At 41.3% G+C, this 27,140-nt stretch overlaps 1 protein-coding gene across 3 annotated transcripts in view; it reads right to left on the bottom strand.

Annotated features, from left to right (window-relative positions):
- The window catches only part of ythdc2 (YTH domain containing 2), a 166,435-nt gene that overhangs the window by 62,030 nt on the left and 77,265 nt on the right, over positions 1–27,140 (bottom strand). For 2 of the 3 annotated variants that reach the window (XM_030364496.1, XM_030364497.1), the window contains exons 9-14: positions 25,189–25,345; positions 9,280–9,387; positions 5,428–5,534; positions 4,217–4,346; positions 3,954–4,080; positions 985–1,050 (exon numbers count right to left, since the gene is read on the bottom strand). In XM_030364496.1, the coding sequence (XP_030220356.1) occupies positions 985–1,050; positions 3,954–4,080; positions 4,217–4,346; positions 5,428–5,534; positions 9,280–9,387; positions 25,189–25,345 (695 nt within the window). The remainder of the gene's footprint in view (positions 1–984; positions 1,051–3,953; positions 4,081–4,216; positions 4,347–5,427; positions 5,535–9,279; positions 9,388–25,188; positions 25,346–27,140) is intronic. The other variant, XM_030364498.1, reaches the window with a different exon arrangement.

The following is a 27,140-nucleotide window of genomic DNA, read 5'->3' as shown; positions in this document are numbered from 1 at the left end:
AAAGATACATTTTGTGAAAGGACTGATCATAAACTCGTCCTCACTGGCTATATGAGGCATGTTGGACGGGGGTTAGGCTTCTCGGACACTTCAATTTCAACTTTCTTTTTTTTCCAAGTCTGCAATCATTTTGGGTCTATGGGACTAATACAGACAACATTTTGAATTGGTCTTGTATTCAGTGAGAAAACTGCAGCCTTCATCTGTGAAAATGAGCTGCAATGTAATCCTTTGAGGCAATAGCGCCCCCTAAATGTACATCCTCGAAAAGAACTACTTGATCACAGTCCGTTTAATATTTCGTCCAAACGTGTCTCGCTCAAGGAGAAGTATCAAAAGGTTGAGTTTTTGCAGGAAGAGAAGGGTTGAAACTTTAGAGTAGAGTGTTGTGTTTGACTAGAGAAAGTGTAGCTTAGTGTTATTAAGGTGATTGAGAGTTGAGATTCTAATGACAGTAGGGAAATACCCTGCAACAACGCAACAACCAGATTTCAGAGTGAGACTTCTTCTTGATCAAGACTTCGTTGGACACAATAGTAGTTTTTAGACTGCCAAATGACCTCTACTCATTCATGCATGCGAGGGGCTTGAATAATAAAAAACATTCAGAGTATGCAAATTACTCTAAAGGAGTTTACTCTCTATGTGTAGCCCCGCCTACTTAAATTAACCAAGAAAGCCGGCTCCTTGACGAAGGCGGAATACACCCCCCGTGGTTTTACACAAGCAAGACAGTGAAATTGAAGGGTGTGCCAAGCCAACAGTGTAAAAATACCTAATAACAAACAGACCAACGAAAGCTAAATAAAAAAGTTTTACTCCTCTGAGGGTATACTTTCTATTGTGACATAATATGACCCGAGCCTGTCAGAGGCACAAACAAGCACTTTTTGAGGAAATACATTTATATGTATCTATATTTTATTTATATATTTTAAGTACTAATGGACTGACTCTATATCCGTGTTTGAACAGTGCATTTACATGTAGGACTTGAGCAGATCTTCGGCCATCTTCTGCTGGTAGTTCTTGGCCCAGTCCAGTGCTGTCCTAAAACAATGACAATGTTCAGGCAAAACAAAAAGAAATCTAGCAAAGGCATAAGATAGAAAGTAACAACATTTTGTACAATCAATTTTTTGTAAAAAAATTTACTTTGGTTTTATCGATCTACATGGCAATGTAACTATGAGGCAATAGCGCTACGACAACATACATACAACCTCTAAAAAAGCTTGTTTTTGACACTTATAGGATTATTTTGAGTGGCTGTTAACATTATGAAAAGGATCCCTACAGAGAAATACAAAGTATTTCTTTATCTTTGGCTAAAACCAAAGCCTATTTACTGTCGAGGAAAGATCGTAATGCAGGAAATAATTTCCCTATGAGATTAATAATCATAATACAATAGTCATGAAATAACTGTCTTAAAAGGTATTTAGCCATTAATATTTAAAATATTTTGTGTAGTAAAAATGATGTCATTGTTTAAGCTCCGCCGTTAGGAGGAGCTGGTGTGCACCCTGTTTCTACCATGAGAACACCCAAGCCATGATGCCATAGTTTAAACTAACCAGGGCTGGTTGCATCCCTTGCTTACACGTTTTGAGCATGTCGCTCGTGCGATTGAAATTGTACTTGCACTGCCATTACATGCTTATGTGTGCGTGCATTTGTACATTTGTATATGTATGTGTACATAGGTTAAATATGTGTACGTATGTATGAGTATGTATACGTATGTTTAGCTATGTATATGTATGAAAGTACACTTATATGTAAATGTATATAATAGGCTTGGGCAATCGTCTACAAGCTTCCATCGTCCGATAGCGCCCCCTAGTGATCGCCGATAGTCAATGCTATCGGGGGGCAACTTTATAATAATTTTATAATATTAATTATTTATAATAATTTATCACTTTGAAAAAAAAATTCAATTTTTCTATTTTTTTCTTAAAAACGATTACGATGGTCTTCCCCTTGGACCAGCGTGAGCCTCCGCTGATTTAAGTTTCGATGCGTCGGCGCCGGCGGCGCTGTCATGATGACACACTGATGACACACAGCTCGTAGCTGTGTTCGAAATCGTTCCCTATCACGGATATACTAGTGCACTATATAGGGTGCTCGCCATTTTGTAGTGTTGTTCCAATTCTCACTGGTTAATTTCATGCCCTATATAGTGCACTTAAAATACCCAAAATTTGAGTACACATATGTTCCCTACGTGTTACTCCCATATACCACAATGCAATGCGGTCGTGTTTTTCCGAGGAGAAGAAGAGGTCTCCGGCTTTCGTTTAGAAATATCCACATTTATTTGGGATTTAACAAGAAAATGTAACATTCAAAATTAATAAGAAAAACCTTGTTCAAGGAAATGTAACATTCAACATCAATACAACCTCCAGAGTGAATACGGCAGGTCAGCGCTACATAGTATGTTTTCCACCGGTGCCAGTTATTTCAATTACAATTTGCGGGGCTTTTTAAGTTGTAAAAATAGCTACCACAGCGCTTTCAATTTTATTTTATTTTTAAATTAATTATTAAAATATAATTATCGCCTTTTTATCGGCAACTTGAGACGATCGACGATGGAATCCATCTATCGTCGATAGTATCGACTATCGGCCTATCCCTAGTATATAAAGTATATATTAACCAGTTTCATGGTTCCAATCCAATCTATTGATTCCCAGCCTGTATGTAAACGCAGCTTATTAGTGTTAATGTTTATGTGCATGTGGGTCTGTGCTTGTGTGCGTTTTGGTGTTGCTATCTGTATGATTCGCGATTTAAGTTAAACAATCAGCCCCGCCGCCCCAATGCATTTACACACTTCTGAAACTAATGGCCTATAATGTCTGGCTGAAAAGTATTTTTTGACCCTGAAAAATTGTCTAAATTAAGCGCAAATATAATAATGCAAATTGTTCGCCATTATTCAATCGTTAACAAACCCACTTAAGAAAAGCCCAGGGACCTATGATTTGGTGGGCCCATCCAGGATAGGTAATGTGGAGTTTTGTGTTGATTGCTAAAGAAATTACGTCACAGTATTCTCTCCCCCTACGTCAAATCCCACTCCAGAAACCTGGGTGTCATCTATGATTCTAATTTCTGCTTTGACAAGCAAATTGCTGCTGTAGTCAAGAGCAGTTTTTACCAGCTCAGTGTCATTGCCAAGATGAAACCCCATTTATCACTTCACAATCTGGAAATAGTAATACACGCCTTCATCCCATCACGGCTGGATTACTGCAACTCCCTTTACCTAGGACTCCCTCAATCACTCCTCTCTCGCCTTCAGTTGGTCCAGAGCTCCGCAGCAAGGCTGCTGACTGGATCCAGAAAGCGGGATCATATAACCCCCATCCTAGCATCCCTCCACTGGTTGCCCATCCAGCACAGAATTCATTTTAAAACCATACTTATGGTTTTTAAAGCCCTAAATGGCCTGGCCCCGCCCTACATCAGAGCTCATCCACCACCACTCAGCACCCAGGTCCCTTAGATCAGGTAGCTTGGGTCTCCTACACGTTCCACGCACTAGGCTAAAACAGAGGGGTGACAGGGCTTTTGCTGTGGCTGCCCCCCGCCTTTGGAACGGGCTGCCGCCTGCAGTCAGAAACGCTCCTTTCATCACCATTTTTAAATCTAGGCTTAAAACACACCTGGCCTTTCCTCCCCTTTTGTGATATCGTTTATTTTATATGTTTTTTCTATGTCTATGTATGTGGTATGTGTTCCTTTATATGCCTCATTGCACCATGTACGGCACTTTGGCCAGTGAAAACTGTTTTTAAATGTGCCTTATAAATACATTTTACTTACTTACTTACTTACAGGGTAAATTTTAAATGACCAGGGTAGCAAGCATGCTCACTGAATATTGCGCACACGAAGAGTTGGCTTGGGTTTGTGTTATAATCTGCCGTATATACCAGCCGTTGGAGTCTGTGAGATGTATTCTGGCCCCTAGGTCCAGCAGCTTCTCCATCTGTCTGACAGATCCCTGGCCAGCAGCGATCATCAATGGTGTGGTTCTCATCTTGCCGTGCTTGTAGTCTACTGTCAAAATAAAAACCACATTTCACTTTTTACTTGAATATTACTTAAATAGTTATATACATTTTTATTTTGGACAAATTGGCAGCCACAACAATTCCACTGTAATTCACATAAAGTAGACATTAATACAACAAACCACCAAGGTTTTGATTTAGGATGAGATTAATCAGATGGCGAAAGGCACTGGGGTCTTCGTTTGAATAGATGTTGGAAATGCAGGCATCGGCTTCAATTTGGAGGTCCAAACTCGCTGCTTCAATTGCATCCTACATTCAAAAGGAAGAAAAGATTTCAAACCCCCAAAGAAAAAAATCAAGGATGAAACTTTTATGTATGTTAGGTCTGTGACAGTTCATAAAATTCACTGTTCGATTCATCGGTTTTGAGTTTTGGTACGTTAATTTTTTGGAAAAGTAGGGGATGACAAAAGGGCCTATAATATATATATATATATATAGGCCCTTTTGTCATGTATATATATACACACACACACACACACACACACACACATATATATATATATATATTAGTGCTATCAGTTAAACGCGTTATCAACGGCGTTAATGCAAACCAATTTTAACAGCGTTAATTTTTTTATCGCGCGATCAACGCATTCTTTTATTTAAAAAAAATAATAATAATAATTTGTTTTGGCTCAAAGCAAAGAAGCAGTAGCCTGACTGCTATGTTCAAGGCAGTATCTTTGTATGTTCATCGTTTAATTGCACTATAGGCTTTTTTTTTGTATCGTCCTGTTTTGATCAGTATATGCCAAAGTTGTTATCAATAAAAAAGCATTTGCACAAGGCAAGCCGATGCACTTCTCCATGTTGATAAGGGCATTAAATTGAGAAAAATTAATGGGACAAAGAAATCAAGGGATATTTAGCATAGAAAAAAGAATTGTGATTAATCGCGATTGTTCTCGATTAATCGTGAGTTAACTATGACATTAATGCGATTAAATATTTTAATCGCTTGACAGCACTAATATATATATATATATATATATATATATATATATATATATATATATATATATATATATATATATATATATATATATATATTGAGTCAATGACTCAACAAAAAGAGAACCGACAGCAGATATATATTTACACATTTACACATGCAATGACTCACAAGGTTTAGTCATTGCATATATTAATATATATTAATATCGCTGACAATATTTTTATACAAACCGATTGACAGTTTAAGACCTGGCATAACTGCAGTGTTTTACTTTAATCACAAAAATGTATGAATGAAATTGTCAGAATTACCTCTAATGTATTGATACCAAACTTTCAAATGTTATTCAGGGTGAGCAAAAATCCAGTTTACCATTTTGTTGACGCCAACAATCTTACCCGGCACTGAATTGTGCCATTCCAACTGAGGAGCATCATCCAAGGTCCCACACCATTGTTTCAGATGTCCTTGAGGATCTTCTAAACAAAACATGTTCATGACAGGCGGAGAAATAAATTGAGAAAACAATCTACATGTCTTACAATCCAATCCCAGGTGTTTGAATGTACAAAAAGGTATTTCTGCCATATTGTACAATTCCCTTTTTTGAAAAATATATTGACAATAGAGGTGTACGGTATAAACGGTGCTGAAGGTATACCGGTGTGAATTAGCACTACGGTATGGATTTTGACGTTACCTCGGGACCGGTGTGACCGGTAGACAATGTTGTGTGTAACGCGTAACAAAGTAAGTAATGCGTTAATACAGTTAATACCCTAACTACTTTTTCATGTAAAAAGTAAAGTTACGAGTGAACTGAAAATATGGTAACGAAACATAGTTCCTTTTTCAATTCGGCACCACGTTACTTTTCCCAGGGACAGATTGACAGCGATACTGCCTTCTCAGGCAGTATGCTATTGGGCAAGTACGCAGGTGCGCAGCAAGCGCACCTGCGTGCTTGCGCAATAGTCCCTTCACAAGCTCTCATTCCACAACGTACGAGACAGACGCTGGTAGCGAGAAGCCGTCTCTGCAATCAGACATTGCTTCCGCAGGCATTTTGAAAGCCAGTTCTTACAACAAAATGCCAGTGGTGGAACGAGATGACAAACGTTGTCACTGTTTACCTGTCTAAGGACATGGTTCCCTTTCAAAATGTCGATAGAAAGGGCTTTAAAGAGATGGTCAAAACACTCGATCCCAGGTACGCGTTACATGCCCGCACACACTTCAGCCAAATTGAGATGCCAAAGCTATACGGCAAGGTCCGCAAGCAAGTGGAGAAACAATTCCATGCTATTCAACATTTGTGTTTTTCAGAGATGGAAGTAACTTGAGAAAAGATTTTAATTTTTTTCACACGGTTTTGCTGCCTTTCCAGTATTTTACCCCTTCAGAGGCATTTATATCGAAATTAAAAGATAAAATTAACATACCGTGATATAATACCGTTACCGTCTATTCCTCAAATCATACCGTGATATACATTTTAGTCCATACCGTACAGCCCTAATTGCCAAGAAATCCAAAGAGATCAAATGCATCTTTAAATTCATGCAAAAGCTTCTGGTGAAGTTGGATATCCATTTGGGATGGGCAACGAACATCAAATAGTCGAATAGTCGGATTCACGTAGAATATCGAAAAATGAATGTGACTATCGTTATTTATTAGACAGCTCTTCTCAAAGCTGTTGTACGGTGGTGATTAATTTTTTGATAATTCACCGTTGCTAAGCATATAATGACCGCTGTTAAGGAAAGTGGATTTTTTTCTTCTATCGTATCACTCCGGACGTTGTCCGGTAACTTATCAACCCCAGCGTCTTTGGCGGACTATTTCTCTGCTGATCAACACTACGAATGCTGGTAACAAATAAATTGAAAAAAGACACACCGTGCAAAGTAATTTTTTTGGCCATAGTTTCATGCTAAAGACGTGTCTAGTTCGCAGGCTGTGTTCAGTAAAATAAATAGCGCACGTTGAAATCATTTTGATGTTTGATGGCAGGAAATAAACGGATTGATTTCATACAAATCATAAAAGCCTCCCCCTGTGTCATTCTGTGTGCGTCTCTTTTTGCCGTGGGGTGGCGGTGCCCCGTGGCGGTGGTGAATATTTACAGAACACGGCCAAAAATTGTGTGCGGCTCGCAATTGCGATACATCCACAGTAAACACGAGCACATGTACCATGGCCATAAGCTGCTCAGGGCAATACCCCCACCCTCCACCTTGACCCGCCTTTAGAAAAAGGCACGTTTGTGGAAAGCTCATTGTGGGACTGGCTCGTATTGGCTGTAATTCTGCACAATGGCTGTATTAGGGGCCCCTTAAAAGCTATATAAAAGCATTCATAAAGTAAAATGCCATGGTACCTTTAATAATAAAGGTTGTATCAGCAATGCTAGGCCAAAACATAAATGATCACATTTATCTGATCTTTCCTCACAATCCCCTAGTTGCCTGCGTGCTCTGAGATCCTACACAGTAACCACTTGCGTCTTTTTCGGCGTTGAAAACGCTAGTCAAGGCGACTCTGTTATACGTCAAGTTAGACTACACACCCCAGCGGAAGTGATTTGCCTACTCGGGGCCAGGGCTCCCGACATTGAACCTAATCTTAGGGTGCTGGCATGTGGTCAGACCACATGAAGAGTTAGATTAGATGCACCAAACACCGACACTAGTTTCGACAACATTGTAGTTCATGTCGGCACCAACGATACTAGGACGAGACAAACGAGGTAACAAAATGAAACAATATCTTCACACGGTGTGGCTTTTTACAATTACCATTCGTAGTGTTGATCAGCAGAGAAATAGTCTGCCAAAGACGTTGACGTCACTTAGCAACTGGACACGCTGGGTTTGATAAGTTACCAGACTACTCTGGGAGAGAAAAAAGTGAATCAAGCAAAAAATCCACTTTCCTTGACAGAGGTCTAGTTCGCTACCTACAGGAGCCCAGATGACCAATAATAGCCTTGCTAATGAGCTCACGATTCACAACTTCACCAGGCGTGAAAAATCCTCGGAATCTGAACGTTCAAGCAAAGACATTTACAAAAAAGAATGCCCATAACGGGTTTGAATATTAAGGGCTGCCTAATATTCGTTTGAATATTGATTTATTTTTTGATATTCAAACTATATTCGAATAACGAAGTTCGGAGTCAAAGCCCTAATGTCAGGTTGCATGTTAACAACCCTTTCAGAACCGAGTATTGACCAGACTCCCTCTGAAAATAATGCTCTACCTATGTGTAAGGTCTCGAGGTGTAAACCCGCAGGCGATGGCCGCGGTTAATACAGTTACTAAATTAATAGCAGTATACATTTCCAATATGTACTTTTCCGTTCTTATTCACTAATCTGTCTGTTCTAGCGTGTTGCAGTGACTGGACTGGATGCCTGGACTCTCCTCATGGTTAACCGGCCAGCACCACATCACCAATTTAATATGATGTGCATGTATTTACCTGTATGTCAATTATGGCACCCATTGCACTCCTTACCATCCCTGGAAGAAGCGATCCCCGACTATGCGTTTCTTCTCAAGATTTCTTTCTTGCTAATTCAAGTTGTTGTTTCTTGCCCTTGTGGGGGCTTGGGTATAGGGGTATGTCATAAATATTTGGCCTGTTAAGCCCTTTGAGACTGTAATGGTGATCAAGGGATATACAAATACAATTTAATTGAATATATTGTACTACCAACCACTCAAAACCAAAATTAATAGTATTCCAACCAATCACGGACAAGGGGTGGTCGGTTTTGCGCTGCGTATATCATAGTTTTTTCTGGATGCACAAAACACGGAAGGGAGGGTCGAGTGGGATCTGTTGGTTTGGGATGAACATCATCCAACATCACTGATACAACCTTTCAAGCATTGCAATGCTTTCTATGCTAACTATTATTTGTATTTTAAGCCAGCAAAGGTTAGATACCTCCTTGATTCAAAATACATTTTAATTGCAGGAGCAGTATCAAAAGAAAATAATGATTTGATGAGGCTTTAAATGGTTACATTATTTTTAAATAATATTTAGTTTACATTGGGCTGTACTTTCATTAAAATAGATAAACTAGTAGCTTGATCCACACACAAACCACAGACAGTATGTATTCAAATGGAAATAAATTATTAATACCGCTGTGCAGTATAATTTTACCGTAGTATTATTTGTTTTTTCAGCCGGCAAAGGTTAGTTACCTCCTTGAGTCTTCTTATTGGGATTAATCCCACATTCACTTGGATGATTTATCAACTTGATGATGTCCTCCAGGAATAGTTGTTCAACGTCAAACATCCTCCTCTGTACTGTATCAAAAAAAGAATTACAAATGAAGCAATTTGTGCAGTATTCTTAGATATTTTAAAGCTGTGTTACGTAAATTAAGCACATAAACTGCATTACCCCCACATAGCCACATGGGGGCAGGATCAAACATATAAGCTGCATTACCCCCACATAGCCACAAGGGAGCAGGATCAAACATACAAGCTGTAATAACTACTCCAGCCACAGATGGCAGCACCTTTAGACAGGTGAGGAAGCCAGAGATTAAATAATCTCGGATATAAATAACAATAATCAGGTTAAATAACTTCACATGGTGTGTCTGGTGTGTTTCCAGCATTCGTAGTGTTGATCAGCAGAGAAATAGTCCGCCAAAGACGTTGAGGTTGCTTAGCAACCAAAGACGCTGTCCATGCCAGTGAATGGAGCGTTCCATCTTCGTCAGAACTATCAAACCAAACATCCTTCACATTCACCGAGCGAACATTATCAAAGTAAAATGCACATTTCTCGCTAAAAATGTTTACATAAGCGCTTTTAATGGCGTAACTATGTTACTATTTCCACCCAGAATAAAGAATAAAAAAACAACACTTTTCCTGGGATTTGGGCTGTTGTGGGTCTCTGGTGCTCCCACACGCATACAAACTTTGAAAGAATTCTGTAGATGATCTTTTGAGTGAGATATGCATTTCTGAAAATACCCCGCCTACAGTTACCAAACGAGCGAGTCAGTTTCGGCGCCCCCTCCTACGTAGGAAGGGCGCACATTTGAATGTTAGCTCCCGCATCCTCACCGCCCTCCAATCAGAGCATAGCTAAGATTTTGTGGACCAGCGGACTAGCAGCTCCGGCAGGGGGAGCTCGGAGGCAGCCCGGAAGCTCGGCAGCTCCACGCCAACGCGCGTTTTTCTTTCTTTCTTTCTTTCTTTCTTTATCTTTCAAATTTTTATTTTGATAAAATTTTCTTTGAAAAGTTACCCATTGTAAATGGCGGTAATACACCTTGCTTTGAACTGTCATTAAACATCACAGAAGAAGAAGTAGAAGAAAAGTTTTTTTTTTTTTTTTTTCTTCTTCTGTGATGTTTAATGACAGTTCAAAGCAAGGTGGTTGTGTAGAATGGCACATACAGTGATGACTGTGCTTGCCCTCTCTGGGGTGAGGCGTATTTCGCCGTGGAGGACATGAAACCGACGTTTCATCTGCCCAATTCCTCTCTCCACAACATTTCGTGTATGGTTGTGTGCTCTAGCATATATGGAGGAAAACAGTGAACAATAATAAATATGGATTCAACAAATAAAAGGCGTCAAAGAGCCAATATGATGTGTTTTACGCATAGGACTAAGCGTAATCTGCGTAATCACTTACATGTTATAGGCTACTTTAACTGTGCTCCCGGTTGTGGATTGAGGTAGGGTGTCAAGAGCCACGTCTTGCATGGATAGCCACTGTCACCCAGCAAGTGACACCCAACTGGTACTACATCTCAAAAAGCTGCCTCAGAGCGCTCTCCTTTAAAATTCGCGAATCATGGGTAGCTGAAGCTCCAGGCCACTTTGCAACAACATCCAGTAGGCTATGTTAAAATTTGAATCAAAAACAACCTGCGTGTTGATGGAATGCACTTTCTTCCTATTGACGAACACGTCCTTGTCTTTTGATGGCGCAATTATTTTTATGTGCGTCCCGTCAATAGCACCGGGCATACCTGCAATTGCCATGCAGTTGGCTTTGATCCTATGTTATTGTTGAATGTCCAAAGGAAAGTTTATGGCACGGCTGACTGATGGTTGCGCTATTTTCAAATCGTCGGCATTGCAAAGTTGCATTTCCCCTGTTGCTAAAAAACGTAGTGTGGCCAAACATTTTATTTCGGGACTTATCGGATTATTCCTGTTAATCGGGGATGATATTGCATCCCGCACTAACTCCACAACAAGTTGAATACCCTAACATTTCGTCTCGCAGCCATTTTACGATTGTTTGTGAATAGGTCTTACTGAGTTAGGAGTCCTCCCGAGGACTTTTAAGCTCTCCTAGACTTAGGTGCTACTTTTAGGCCTAAAATACTTTGTGAATTGCCCTTAGTGAAAAAAGTTAGGAGTCCTAAATTTAAGAGTGACACGCCCATTATTTTTAGGAGTTACTCCTAAATTCGCCATTTAGGACCTACTTTTAGCCCTAAGATCCTTTGTGAATACGGCCCCATATTTGCAGAACAAAGAACTTCATTTTATTTTAAAATAACAATATTAAAAACACAGTGAATTAAACACTTGTTATATTAATGACAATAATAATAATGGCAGTAAAGGCCACGGCACTTTCAAGGCAAAATATGTACAGTATTATTCAAAATTAATATCAAGCAATAATCAAGCAACATTGTGAACATTTTTAAATAACAGAAAATACAGGCCACATATTTAACTAAACTTAACAAAAATTTGCCAAACTTATCCTCCGATGTCTTTCTATCCTCACACACGTCCTCTGCCCCGCTGTGTTCGCTCTCGCTGTCATCGCTCCCCAGCTGCTCTGCTTCCACCGGCTCCTCCCAAAGCGCGTTTTCTCTGACGTATTCAAAAACTCTCAGGTCAACCTCACTGAAACGACAACTTTGAGGACCATGGTACGATTTGCGCTGACTGTTGGCATCTTTGAGACGTTGTTTTGGTGCTCGCCATCTTCTCACGTTTGACTCCGGGACCCCGAACTTCTTGGCAGCTTGGCAGTTGTTACTTGACTCTGCCTTATTGACGACCATTATTTTAAAATTGGCATCATAGCTCCTCCGCTGTTGTAGATTGACCTGAACCACTTTTGAGCCACTTGTCTCTAAATGTTCAGCCTGTCTTCAAACACCGGTAACGGTCTGGTTGTTAAGGACGCTGGACTACTTCTTCCCGGAACCAATTTCTGGCGCCACCTGCGGCCGCAAATGTGTATTGACATTTTAAGGGAGAGGCGAAGAAGAGAAACTGCGCTCCGAATACTAGACCCCGAATATAAGACAACCCAACTTTTTCGGACCTATTTCGAGGGGAAAAAAGGCTGTGTTATATTCGGACCAATACGGTACTCCCTACGACTTCAAAAGGAGTTGGGTGAAAAGCGATGGGGAAAATGGTCAGTTTATTTAGCTAGTCAGACACATTTGGTATAGACATTGCACCGTGAGCGGGTTCTTTTTCTAAGTCGTGGAGATAGGCGAGATTGCCATGATTCACTTCCCATCTAACTTATTTATGTTAGAAAACCTCATAAAGTGAGATTTCATGCCATGGCACCTTTAAAACACTAACCGATACAATGGGTTGCCTGCACACAATGCTTGGCCCCTACCTAATAATAATAAATATAGTTGCAAGCAACCAATACAGGGTTCTACGGTATGACGATGGTACATGATGTTAAACATTTGATGTCATGCCTTGTCTCACAGAATGGTTCGTCATGAGTCCGACGCAATACCACTACATGTACGTTTTGACTGCCAAAGGCTGAACAGAGTATATTTTGAGAAAAATAAGTATTCTGCTGTTGGAGTTATGGTGAGCTTGGTTGGTAATATGGCATTGGTATGCCTTTAAAAACTGGTTTACCAGAAGTTAAGATATCAAAACAATCACACTTTGTCAAAACAGACATTTGCGAAAATGACGCGTGTACCACGTTAAGGCCCAGCCTGCATTTCAGAGAGGGCGTGGTTCAGAAGTAGGGGTGTGACGAGATCTCGTGGCACGAGATCTCGCGAGATTAAACTCGACGATATTACCCGTCGCGTTAAAAATCGGTCTCGCGAGATTTGTGATTTATCCAAACTTCTATTTGTTGCCTGTGGGGGCAGTAATGCGCCTTTGCTACATCTAGCCTGCCAGAACCTAAAGAAGGAGAAGGAAAAGAAGATGAGAAGGAGGGGATGCAGGGGAAGCATCGAAAGCAGCCATAAGCTGTGTTCGAAATCGTTCCCTATCACGGATATAGTGTACTATTTAGGGTGCTCGCCATTTTGTAGTGGTGTTCGAATTCTCAGTGGTTAATTTCATGCACTATATAGTGCACTTAAAATACCCAAAATTTGAGTGTACATACGATGTAGCCTACATGTTACTCCCGTATACCACAATGCAATGCGGTCGTGTTTTTCCGGAGGAGAAGAAGAGGCTGAATAACCGCGAAAACGAATACCTTTAATCAAAGTACATTTTGGGTACTTTGATTTGGTTTTGCACATAATATTGTTTGCAATTGAAAAAAAGAGAATTATTTAATTTAATTTAACTTTTATAAATTTTAGTTTTAGTTTCAATTTCATGCATGTAAAGAGTTATAAAACATCTCAAAATACATGCGCGTGTTGGTCCAATCATATAATTTGTCATTGTAGTTTTCTTAAAATCTCGTCTCGTCTCGTTCTCATGAACCCAATATCGTGTCTCGTCTCGTCTCGTGAGCTGAGTGTATCGTCACACCCCTATTCAGAAGGGATATCCTGCACATAAAGGTGTTGAGGGCAATGAGGAAGCAGAAAAGCTCGCAAAAAGTCCACGAAAGAAGAGGTTAAGTTAAGCATTCCACTCAGTAAATCAGGAATCAAGGTACTCATCAAACATAAAGTTAATATAATGTGGCTGACTGAGTGGGATAGGGAGAATAAAAGGGCCGGCATCTTTTTTTTTTTTTTATTACAACTTACGAGATATCTCAAGAAGCCAGACCAGTTACATAAATAGACATAGGCAGGTCTGGTTCTCTAGAATGAGTATAGATCATACTGGCCTAAACAGTGGCTTATTTGTCAACAAACATGACGATTGTGGATGATTTGTGGAGTGAGGATGTGGAGCATGTTCTCTTAAAGTGGGAAAAATTCTCTAGGCAAAGAGAAAAACTGAAAAGGGCAGTGCAGTGAAGTAAGTTTTTTTTTTTTTCTGGAAACATTATTGGGTGAGCCTAGGTCAGAAAATATCACTAGTTCCGTAATAAAATGTATGAAAGGTACACAGTTAGCAAACAAGATTTAGTATTCTTTTTTTTTCAACCCATCGTTCCTTCACATAGTCTGTTGAGTCATTGTTCAGAGATATGATTCCACAATACAACTTACTTATCAGACCTTTGATGTTTCCAGAATTGTATGCATCAATAAATATTTAAACAATAGTTGGTATTTCTCTTAAATTAGCACCTCTTATCTTTTTACAAAAAATAGTCACGAAGCTGCAAGTATCTGTAAAAGTCTTATCTGCCCAGCCCGTATGTTTGACATAGGTTGTTAAAGCTTTTAAACTCGCCCTTTTCAGCGGTCTTACAAATAGCAGTAATACCATAATAAACCCACTGTCTATACATATTATCCTGCAGTGCTGGTATGAAGTCAGGGTCGTAGGCTGGCCATCTAAGCAGTTTAATGTCTCTTTGGAGTTGAAAACATTTTACGACTTCCCTCCATACTTTTAGTGATAGATTAACCCACTGACCCTCTACTTGTATAATGTCATTCTCCTTGTCAACAAAGCCAAGCAGTGATTGTATTGGTGAATCTGTTATAGATAACTCCATGGTTTTCCATTTGGCAACGTAGGATGGGTTACACCAATACACCAAAGGCCTCAACTGAGCCGACAAATAATATTTTCTTAAGGAAGGGAGGGCCATGACCCCCCTTTCCTCCGGCAGCTGGAGGGTAGAGAATTTTATATTTACTTTCTATTACAAATAAATCGAGAAATATACTTATCCCATTCTCTAAATCGGTTCTGGGGGATTTCTACTGGAAGTGATAAAAAATATATAATAATCTGGGAAGAATATTCATTTTAACGGATCTAATTCTACTGCAAAGGCGAGAGGAAGGAGGGCCCATCTAGTGAGGTCATCATATATATTTTGATTGACTGAATTATAATTAATAACAAATAGCTGTGAGATCCTTAGGCAGACGTACTCCTGAGATGAATTCCAATTAAAATTATACCTTGTGATAAAGTCTTGCGTATGACTATAATTGAATGTCAAGACCTGGATTTTGTGTACATTAAGAACATAACCTGAATGTGTCCCATATGTTTCTAACATTCTGATTAGTACAGGTAAGCCAGAGTCCGGGTCCAGGATCGTGACCAATACGTCATCTGCGTAAAATCCTATTTTGTACTCCTCACCTCCCACAGATATGCCTTTAAGTCTGTCTGCCGAATCGCTTGAGCTAGAGGTTCAATAAACAAATTAAATAGACTAGGGCTGGCTGGGCAGCCTTGCCTGCAGCCACGTTGCAAAATGATAGAGTTGGAAAGACTCCCGTTGACTTTTACTCTTGTGGTAGGAGAAGAATAAAGAGCTTGAATACAGCGTATGAAATCTTTGCTAAAGCCAAATATGTTCATCACTAAATAAAGGAATTCCCACCCAAACGAATCGAAAGCTTTTTCAGCGTCCAAACTGAGGACCATAGAGCTAATATTTTCCTGCCTAACCTGCTGAATGATATGCAAGGCTCTTCTTACATTGTCCTGAGTTTGTTTATTTTTTATAAAGCCTGTTTGGTCTTCATCTATTAATAGTGGCATTGCCGTTTCCATTCTTTTGGTTAGGAAGGTTGCGTAAAGTTTATAGTTATAGTAATAGGTCTGAAACTACTACACTCCATCTTGTCCTTTCCATCCTTATGGATGACTATAAAAGCCTCGTTCCAAGAAGGGGGAAGAGAGCCTTCTTTTAAGATATAATAAAAACAGGTTACAAGTAAGGGAGCAGATGTTCTTTCATGGATTTGTACCATTCTGGGGGGAAACCATCGGTACCAGGTGACTTGTTAGCATTAAGACTAGTAATAGCCTTTTCTATTTCTTCTACTGTTATTGGGGAGAGAAGTTTATCATTCATTTCTTTACCACGTACAGGAAGGTCTAAAGGTACGGCCACACTGCACGCGCGTTGGCGTGGAAAATCGTTTTTGCATAGGGAACCATTGGTGTAGGCACGTAGACGAGTTACACGCGTTAAAGCGACGCGTTAGTGGCGTAGACGCGGCATATGCATGTAATGACGCACGTAAACGCACCAACGCGCCCAACGAACCAATGCGCTAAGTTCAAAAAATTTAACTTTTGACGCGCCTACGCTTGACGCTTAGCCGCGATAGCCAACCTGCGTGGAGCTTGACCCAACGTCGCTGGCAGAGAGTAACGAGTGACGCTTGCGCAGAAGCATATGGCGGACATCTTTCTTTATTCTGGGTGGAAATAGTAACATAGTTACGCCATTAAAAGCGCTTATGTAAACATTTTTAGCGAGAAATGTGCATTTTACTTTGATAATGTTTGCTCGGTGAATGTGAAGGATGTTTGGTTTGATAGTTCTGACGAAGAGGGAACGCTCCATTCACTGGCATGGACAGCGTCTTTGGTTGCTAAGCAACCTCAACGTCTTTGGCGGACTATTTCTCTGCTGATCAACACTACGAATGCTGGAAACACACCAGACACACCATGTGAAGTTATTTAACCTGATTATTGTTATTTATATCCGAGATTATTTAATCTAACCCGATCTAAACTCTACCATGCACCCAAACACGGCGGCGTTTGGGTTTCCTACCTCGGACTCCTAAATCCAGCGCAGCCAAAGGCGTGTTGAACCATTTTTGCGTCAAGTTAGGCGCGTTATGCAAGTTTTTTAACCCAAGTAACGCGTGCAGTGTGGCCGTAGCATAAGGAGTTTAAAAATGTGGGCATAGTCGTTTCATTACCATGTTCTTTTTGAGAATATAAAGATGCATAATAATTTTCAAATGCCATTTGTATACCATCGATACTAGTAGTAAATCTTTTTTGTCACAGGGTGACAAAAAAAAGGCTCTAATCTTGTGGATTGTATTTTGCGCTTGTTGTTTTCTAAGCCTCCAAGCTAACAGCTTTGTCCCTTTAGGGCCTGACTCGTAGTATCTTTGCTTCATGAATTTAATATTTTTTTCAACTTCCTCGCTTAATATTTTATCTATTTCTTGCTTTAAATTTCTGATTTTATTTATGATACTGGCCTCTTTATTGACGACGAATTTGCGTTTGCTCTAAATCTATTAATTCTTCCTGCAGTTTTGATAATTTTCTTGCTTTTATCTTTTTCAACATTGATCTCCTGGCTTTGATTTTCCCCCTGAGAACGGCTTTAGCTGCATCCCATAAAATACTAGGATTCACATCTCCGTTATCATTATCCTGTAAATATGAGTTTAAATCAGACACTATTGAATTTCTAAAAGCAGGGCCGTTCAACGTACCAGTGTTGAGTCTCCACAGTGTTTTGCGCTGTCTAAATGAAACGTCAGTTAAATTCCAGAGTGGTCCGAGAGGTTTCTCGGGCCCATTCTACAATCCCTTACTCTATGTAAATCCCCACCATACATAAAGCAATAGTCGATTCTAGAGTGAACTGAGTGTCGCGCAGAATAAAAAGTGTAGCCTGTGACTGATCCATGCCAGATCTCCATACATCATTCAGTCCAAGGTCTTTTAGTACTTTATTTATATATTTCTCAGTAGCGTTACTTTTCCTCTTTATATTTGTTGTATCTAGTAGGGGTTTAAGTAGCATGTTAAAGTCTCCGGCACATATTAGAGTCCCATATGTTTCAGAGGCTATCAAATCAAACACCTTTGATGATGAGTAAAAAGAGTTCCTAAAGCCCATTTTTTTAAGTTTTTCATGTTCAGGGCCAGAAAGGTGAGTTCTTTCCAAAATGCTATGCTTACCTTCTCCTTTTTTAATTTAGTTATCATTTTAATTATTTTGATGGGATTATTCAGCCCATTCACATTCAATGACAGTATGTTATAGTGTTGGTATTGCGTTATGTGTACTCATGACCAATTGCACTTGAAATATCCCAGACCTCAAAACACAGAAAATAAAGTATAACAAGAGAACTATAACTATAAAACAGAACATTAAACTGAGCTTCCAACAAGCAAGGTGACATGTCGCCTCGACATTGAGGGGAGCAGGCCCCTGTGGGGCCCCTCTGTAGCAAAAAGAGAAAAAAAAGAAAGAAAGAAAGTCTTGTGGCTCTTTGTCTGTGCGCACCGTAGGTATCAGCCTTATAGTACAGTGTATTTGTTGAGTCAAAAGAAAGTGCTGGACAGGGCTTTTAATGTTATTAATCCTTATAGAGGGAAGCCTTCATCCTCGGGTCCAGATTATTTATTTTTTAAATTAAATAAAGAGAGCAGGACTATGCAAATAAACAATACGAGAGAGTGACTTGTCTCACCGTCAGATCTGATAATGAAAAAATTGGGATTTAAACTATTCACCTTCAACTATTCTCCTTCACTGAAAACCGGAGGAACCGAACCACTATCGAGCGTGGAGGAGCACTTGCAGGAGGTTTTGGTGCCAGAGCGCGATGAGCGCGCTCTATACCCAGGTCACGGCCCCTATCCAAGGGCAGACTGTCTCCGAGTTCAGTCTTAATCAGGTTTTCAACGAAGGTAACAGCGGATGTACCCTCGGCGTCCTCCGGGACGCCATATATCCTAACGTTGTTGTGCCTGGAGCGACCCTCCAAATCAGAAACTCTTTATCCCGCAGAGCTCGTTGATCGCGAAGCAGTTGGTTGAGGGCGTCCTTCACCCCAATGTCCCATCTTTCCATATCGGCCATGTTTCCTCCATCTCATCAATGCGTTTCACCGCGCCCTCAATCTGACCCGCCGTATCTTGCATTTTCCGGTCTATTTCTGTGGAAAATTCCTCCATTTGTTTTTTAATGTCCTCCCGAAAACTTGCATGAAAGTCAGAGAGGTCTTTTTTCAATTCGGCTCGGAACGCTGCCATCCCCGTGGTAATAACTTTGCTCACGGCTAAACGGATTAGGTCCAAAGTATCGCCTTCTCCGGGGCCGCCATCTTGACCTGCTAAAGTTTCTCTAGCCGCATCTTCTTTGTCGATTTGCCAATCGGCGTTGTACCGTAACCCATATCCGCCTTTCTTGCTTTTAACCCCAACCATTGTTATTTAGTGTGTATCAATTTGAATTAACAAAAACGACTGAATTAGGGGGAATTTAAAGGCTGGTACCGGAGCTCTGTTTCTAAGCTGTCATACTGTTTCGCGCGCCACCGGAAGTCCGTCTCTGGTATTTCTACGAGACTCGTAGTGGGGGTTATCTCAGCCATGGTTGAGAATGAATTGGGGGAAAGGAACTTTGGCTTTGACTCCCTCAAGAACATGAGCCACGACATGGAGGAGAAAGGGATCGTTGGCCGCGAATGTCTCCCGCTTGAGCCCCACTTCCCGCTGCCGAGGGACCACCGCCTCGGCGCTGCAGGAGGCGGAGGTGCCTAAGCGCTGCCCGGCAACAATCCCTTTCTCCTCCATGTCGCGGTTCAGTCTACCTTAGATTGATGTGGACGTGGAAGAACCAGGAACGTCGGAGAACCCAACGCGGTCGTTTGAGATTCATAATATCGGCTCACACAGCTTTTGGCCGTGATAATATATATTATATGATATAGATATCTCATCTCATCATCATGTATATGATATTATTTAGATATAGAGCTCCAGGACTCCCGTGTGTTCTAGAATATATACAGAACACGGCTAAAGCCTGTGTGTGCCTCGCCATTGCGATACATCCACTGTAAAGAGCGCATGGTACCGTGGCTGCAAGTAGGGCTGGGCGATATATCGATATTTAAAATATATCGATATTTTTTCAAACGCGATATGAAACGAGACCATATCGTCAATATCGATATAATAACATTTGCGTTGAAATTACAGCACATTTGTTCCAAATAACACCAGTTTCGAACCGCGCCTGCCGCCTGCTATTACGTAACTCTGCTTATGTCTCTCCCGCTCTGCCTCCGGCACACACACACAGTCTCTGCCCCCCCCTCCAATGACTCACGTCACTTTTTGAAACCGCGAAACATGAGCCGTGTTCGAAATTGTTCACTATTCATTGGGTATTTTAAGTGCACTATATTGTGCATGAAATTAACCACTGAGAATTCGAACACCACTACAAAATGGCGAGCACCCTATATAGTGCACTATATCCGTGATAGGGAACGATTTCGAACACAGCTATGGAGTCCGCCTGCACAAGCATCTCCGAGGAGCTTGTTTGCAAGCGAAAGACCAACGGCTCCATAGTATGGAAATGGTTTGGATATAAGGAGTCTGACGAATTACAAAATCATGTAATTTGTAGGGAGTGCTTAAAAACTGTTGCAACCAAAGGGTTGCAATTCTGTGCATAATATTCCGGAGGTGCACACAGCTTTTGGCCGTGATATTATATATTATAATGTACTCAAATACGAGGCGGAGGCAGTGTCTAGTCCACGTTTTTTTCAACCATCAAACTGTATTCAATTCTGAACGGTAGGAATAGTAATTGTAAATCGAAACGGTAGGTAGGTATAGTAATAACGGTAACTCCACAGTAACTTCAAGGTTTCTCACTCCGCGAGACCCAAACATAAAACATTAGGTCCCATGACATGAAAATCTCACTTTATGAGGTTTTCTAACGTAAATATGTGTTCCCCTAGCCTGCCTATGGTCCCCCACTGGCTAAAACTTGCGTTTGGTGTAAAACGAGCACTAGCTGTTCTGCTCGCCTTTGAAAAAACGGAGGCTCGAGCGCGCTGATTTGGAATGTCTTTAGGTCTATCACAAAGCATCTAAGCTCCTCCCCTTATTCTGCCTGGCCAGCCAATGAGACACGACCGTGCGAGCGCCACATGCGTGTGTGAATACACACACTAACGCAAGTGTTTGTCGGTTCTTTGACGTCTCTTGTATTTCCACAACAAGACTGTAGTGGGGGTTATCTGAGCCATGGTTGAGAAGGAATTGGGGGAAAGGAACTTTGGCTTTGACTCGCTGAAGTACATGAACTGTGACATGCCTCCCGTGTGTTCTAGAATATTTACAGAACACGGCTAAAGGCTATGTGCGCCTCGCCATTGCGATACATCCACTGTAAACAAAGCGCATGGTACCGTGGCTGCAAGCTGCTCAGGGCCACACCCTCACCCTCCTCCTTGACCCGCCTCGCTCCTCCTCATTTGCATTATAGCTACAGACACCAAAACAGCGCATTTGGGGGAAGCTCAATGTGCGACTGGCTCGGAGTGGCTGTAACTCTGCACCACGGCAGAATTTCGGGAACGTCTTTGAATACTGTTAGTTGCCCACCAATACCTATATTAAAGAATACATAAAATAGCATGTCATGGGACATGACATGCAACGCCCCCCCCACGCAGGCATTACGGTTCATAATATTTCGGAGTCGCACAAAGCTTTTGGCCGTGATGTTATATATTATAATGTTCTCAAATACGAGGCGGAGGCAGTGTCTAGTCCACGGTTTATTCAACCATCAAACTGTATTCAAATCCGAACGGTAGAAATAGTAATATCTGCGCGCGGAGCGTGCAGATATTACGCCTCGAGTCGTTGCTCCGGAAGCAGTCTTCGATCTTGCCCTTGTACTCCGCCTTGGCCTCTTTGATGCCTCGGTCCAAGTTAGCCCTGGCGATGTCATAGAGGGCCTTGTCTTTTGACCTGAAAGCGGAGTCTCTCTCCCTGAGCAGCTGCAGCACCTTTCTGTTCATCCATGGCTTTGTGTTGGGGTAAACCCGGACAGGCTTGTCCATGGTGAACGAGTCTACACAGTTCCTGACATGTTGGAGGGCCGTTGATGTGAACCGTTCCAGGTCCTCATGCTCGTATTCCTCCCATCTGGTGTCATGGAGACTGATCTGCAGTGGCGTGGAGTCTGCTGGCCAGGTTTTGACTGTCCTAGTGGTTATGGGAGCACTTTTCCTGATGGGGGTGTACGCTGGAATCAGAAAGATGGACACATGGTCTGACTTGCCTAGGTGAGCCAGCGGTCGAGCTATGTAGGCTAGTTTAATGTTGGTATAAACCTTGTCCAGTGTCTTTTCTCCCCTCGTGGCACATTTAATGTGCTGGTAGAATTTCGGAATTACAACCTTTAGATTGACGTGATTAAAGTCCCCCGGCGATGATGTGTACCGCCTCAGGGTCCATGCTCTGTTGTTTACTGATGACGTCATGTAGCTGAGCTAGTGCTATGTTCGCATCAGCGTCGGGAGGAATGTAAACAGCTGTGATCAGCACGGCATTGAATTCCCTCGGGGGGTACGTAGGCCGGCATTTAACTGTGATATATTCCAACTCCGGGGAACAGTGGCTACTCACAGTTCTAGTGTTGGAGCTCCAGCTGTCTTTAGTGAAAATTAGTAAGCCGCCACCGTGATGTTTCCCACTAGCCTTAGTTCCATCAGCTCGGTGAGCTGTACGTCCCTCCAATGCTACCGCAGAGTCGGCAATGGACACCTGGAGCCAGAGTTCCGTGAAAATAAGCACACACAGCCTTCACGATGTTGTTAATTGCAACCCACAGTCTCAGTTCGTCCATCTTGATAGCAATTGATCTAACGTTGGAGAGGAAAATACTCGACAATGCTGGTTTGTCCGGGCATCTCTTCATCCTCGCAACAGTCCTCCCCTGCGGCCCCGTCGTTGCTTACGATCCCTTCTTCGTCGCTTGCGCTTCAGATCCGGGACCATGAACCAACTGTCACCCGGTATCCGGGCGATGTCTTCGGGTATTCTGTGTTCGCCTAGGTACTCAGCTGAGACGGCCCTTTCACTGTGTGTACCGATCCCTAGCAAGTCGTGTCTGCTGTAGGTGTGTGCAGAGCAATTGTCTACCGATATTAAAACTAAAACTAAGACATAAATAAAACTGTACATTAATAAACTAGAGAAGGCACCAGCCGGAGAAGCTCCGAGCCGCGCGTCTATGCGCGCCACCATAGCAAAAGTAACAAGGCGAAAACGATCATTCCCCCGCTGATATCCTTTGATTCGTTTCAGGAATATTTCCTTAAAGACGGACTCATTGCGGAAACGCAACGAGCTGTACAAATGCTGTAGTACCTACATATTCAAGGCGCTGGTTCTCCACAAAAATAAGTGGAGCGCATCAAGCCTGCGCGCATCCAGCCTGTGCGATTAGATTGAGTAGAAATACTTTTTAATGCACAGTAAGTAATCAAATTGACCAAGGGGCTGTATTTAAAGCTACAAAAATACAAAAAAAAAACTAACTTTCAACGCAACTCTAACGTCGCTTCAGGCGTCCACACGAATCCTAACACGAAACCGCATAGGTCTGGTTTTATTTGAAAATACCCTGGGACCATGGACGTATTAAAGAACATGGTTTATTATCTGCCTAATAACATGTTTATTAAAGAAATGGTTTCACAAAAAAATCGGCTCCGGGTGGACGGGACCTTGAAGACATGTTAGATGCACTTTTGGAGATACACCCGCGGATGAGCATAGATGCGAGGCGGATTCACGAGTGTCACGTTTACTTTAGGTGGATGTTAAAGGTTTACTTTCTGGTGGATGTTGGTGGATATGCACAGATGGATATTGCACATTCATAGTAAGATACATCTTACTATGAAACTACTTCTTCAAGTTTAACTCCCTCTGCATCAGCAATCGGCTAGTCGGCGAACAACAGGGTGAGTAGAAAGGGACATTTGTGGAACTTCTGTTTAAATACCCGCTGTGGTTTCATTAGCAGCTTGGAAACATAGATCTGTGATAACGTCAGTAATAGTTTACACACTTTATGGTCGGAGTGCAAGCTTGTGGAGATTGACATGAAAGGGGCTGATTGACATCGGAGGGTTAGTCAGTTTTAAGGCTGCCAGCCATGTATTAAGGGCTGGTTTCCTATTCAAAGGTAGCCTGTGGAAATGTATGATGACCCCAGCAGCCTTAGCCCTGTATAATTCATTAAATGCAGCCAGGGGGAATGCAGACCTGGTTGTTTGCTTTTCCGTAGCCATTTCAGCGAGCCTCAGAGTAGGAGTAGGTATACCATGCCAGTGACGTAGCTGATTGTTGAAATCCAACATGGAGGCGCCCTGTAATACTTTCACACCTTTCACCGTACAATTTAATCCCTTTTAGCAAGTTCAGGCCTTTTTAGTTATTGTACCAATGAGGATGCAGACAATGCAACTGTTATATCAACTAAACTTCAAATTTCAGTTCAGTTCCTCTTTAATACTTCTCCAGTGGTAAATATTTTGAAATTGTTAGTAGTTTGTTAAAACACCAGCTTCGTACATATTAAAACAAATCAATCCATGCAAAATATAGCCTATCATTACGTTACAAAAACTTTTGAAAATCGCACAGGTCTTAAAGCTTTTTTTTTTTATCCACGGCTCCTGATCCTGATGCCTGCCTGTTGACTAGGCCTTTGCCTTCTCCCTGCCGGATTGTTTGCCTGAACAACGACTGATTACCTGTGTGCCTACCCAATATGCCTTTGCCTTGCCATGCTGAAGCATTAAACATTAATTAATTAAGCTTTGGCAGGGGGCAGTGGCAATGATTTGGGAGCTGGGGTGAATGGCTAGGAGAAGGTTCTGCAAAAAACAGTTCAAAATTCTAAATGTGAACTATGAACGTGAACTACTCCAGTTTAATCTGTGTGAACTGAACTTTGAGCAAGCTCTTCGGAAGAGTGAACTTGAACAACACTGCTTGTTTGCATCTGTCAATCCAATACTTGGCCAAGCCATTTGGAGGTTAAGGTTAAAACTAGATATAATATAATCAAATGTTAGACTTTACTCTATCAAGATACGAGATAAGTATGGCATTTGAGAATGACAAACAAGCTAAACATTACAACATGCTCAGGATAAAGATATTGTTGAAGAGTATTACCATTGATGACTTGGCATGAGGTGAAGTAGCGTGTGAAGACTTGGATATCTAAGGCAGCACTGGACAGAATGAGCTTCAATGTGGGAATCGTCTGCACCAGCTCCTTTAACTTAGTCAGCAGGAAGTCTGTGAGTCCATCCCGCTCATGGACCTCATCCTAATGAAAGAAGTGGAGAAGGACTTTAAGCATATGCATGTCTGAACGAAAATCACTTCCAACAACACACATTTGGACATTGTTAATGGTTCGAATTCATCTATCAACAAACCTAATCTGTGCAGTGGAAGGAGCTTTTTAGTAATTTTCCAATCATCAAATAAAATCAACAGTGCACAGTCACATTCATTTATCAATATTTTAAACATTAAATTGTAATTCCAGCAAACAATCCAGCATCGCCACAACGGCTGGAAAAAACGAATCACTGCGCACTCCCAAGTAAATGGCTACCGTAAATAACATAATAGAGGCGACAACAAATTGTACTCAACAATCTCCCCTCGTGATACTTGGCTCTTTGTGACAATATCTAGCGAGTGTTGAAAGGAAATGGAAGGACTTGCATATGTAAGTTACGGACAAAATATTTTTGTTACATTTGTTGGCGCCTCTATTATATTATTTATGGTAGCCATTTACTTGGGCTGTCGAGAGCTTGGAATAAACTACTGAACTCCGGTGCATTCGGTATAAGACTTGTATGGACTTCCTGTAAACATGGACCTACCGGTAAGGCACAGACTTGTAAAACAGTCTTTTTAAATAAACTTCCGGTACGCTAACTAAGTTGTTGATGCTTCGTTTTATGTGTAGGGACCCTAATCATGCTACAGCAGAGGTTTGGCGCTATTTTGAGCAATATTAGTGGATAAAAAATGCCAATTTGGACACGTTCACGCACTGCCTCTAGCCAATGCAATGTAAGCCATTTGGGCTGTTAGCATTGCTCCGGGCAAGTTCTATACTGGTTGATAAATGAAAGAAAGTGTCTGGAGGGTGTATTTTATCTGCTTTCAAGCCGAAAAAGAACCTGGGTTAAATTTTCACCAGACTTACACTTTAAATTCTGCCAAAACTAATGGTATTGGATTTCTTCAACTGAAAGTTGTCACTGAAATTATGGAAAAGTAGGCTAAAGCAATGCTTTCCAAACACCTTTTACAATGATTTAAATAGACTTAAATTGAAATGGACTAAGAGAAATGCTTACAAGGCACTCTAAATGTAGTATGTCCCAAACCCCCCCCCTTTTTGGACCATAGTTAAAGTGTTTAACCTTGATGACAGCTTTGTTACCTCGTGAGACATAGCTGCAGTAATGCACATAAGTTGATATTTAAATAAGCCTACGTTAATTAGATTAATTACATATTTTTTTTAACGTATTTTAAAATCATATTTGTGTATATGTGGTTAAGATAAGACTCTGGGACAAATCAAGGCCCGCCCCAGACATTTTGCCTGAAAATACATATATTTTATTATTTATTAAAGGGACACTGTAGCATTTTAAGTAATGCATTAGCTAAAATCAAAGTCTTCATTCACAAATATGTCCTCATTGGTGTAAAATCACCGCTACCAATAGTTTGATTTATCCTTCTGAGCCAGGGCTCTACAATGCGCCCATTTCACTCGCATTTGCGAGCGAATATTTCGGCGTGCGAACGAGAAAAACAAAACAGGAGCACGCGTGCGAGTGACTACTCCACAGCGCAATATACTGTGCGTTCACACCAAACGCGAAGGGACGAAACGATTCCATACAAAGCAACGATTCCATTTGCAGCGCAACACTTTTGCCCGGCACGGGCGAGCGCGTTCACGTGGATTTCAGGTGGATTTGCAGCAGGCAACTTTTGCTCGAGTTGAAATATTTAAACTTTGCCGCGACATTCGCGTGATGACAGCCAATCAGCGTTCAACAGCGTGGCCACTGAGTGACGTGCGT

The sequence above is a fragment of the Gadus morhua genome, chromosome 8, assembly GCF_902167405.1.
Source record: "Gadus morhua chromosome 8, gadMor3.0, whole genome shotgun sequence".
Lineage (NCBI taxonomy): Eukaryota > Metazoa > Chordata > Actinopteri > Gadiformes > Gadidae > Gadus > Gadus morhua.
The sequence above is the reverse complement of the archived record's forward strand: the minus strand, read 5'-3'. Positions and strand labels throughout refer to the sequence as shown.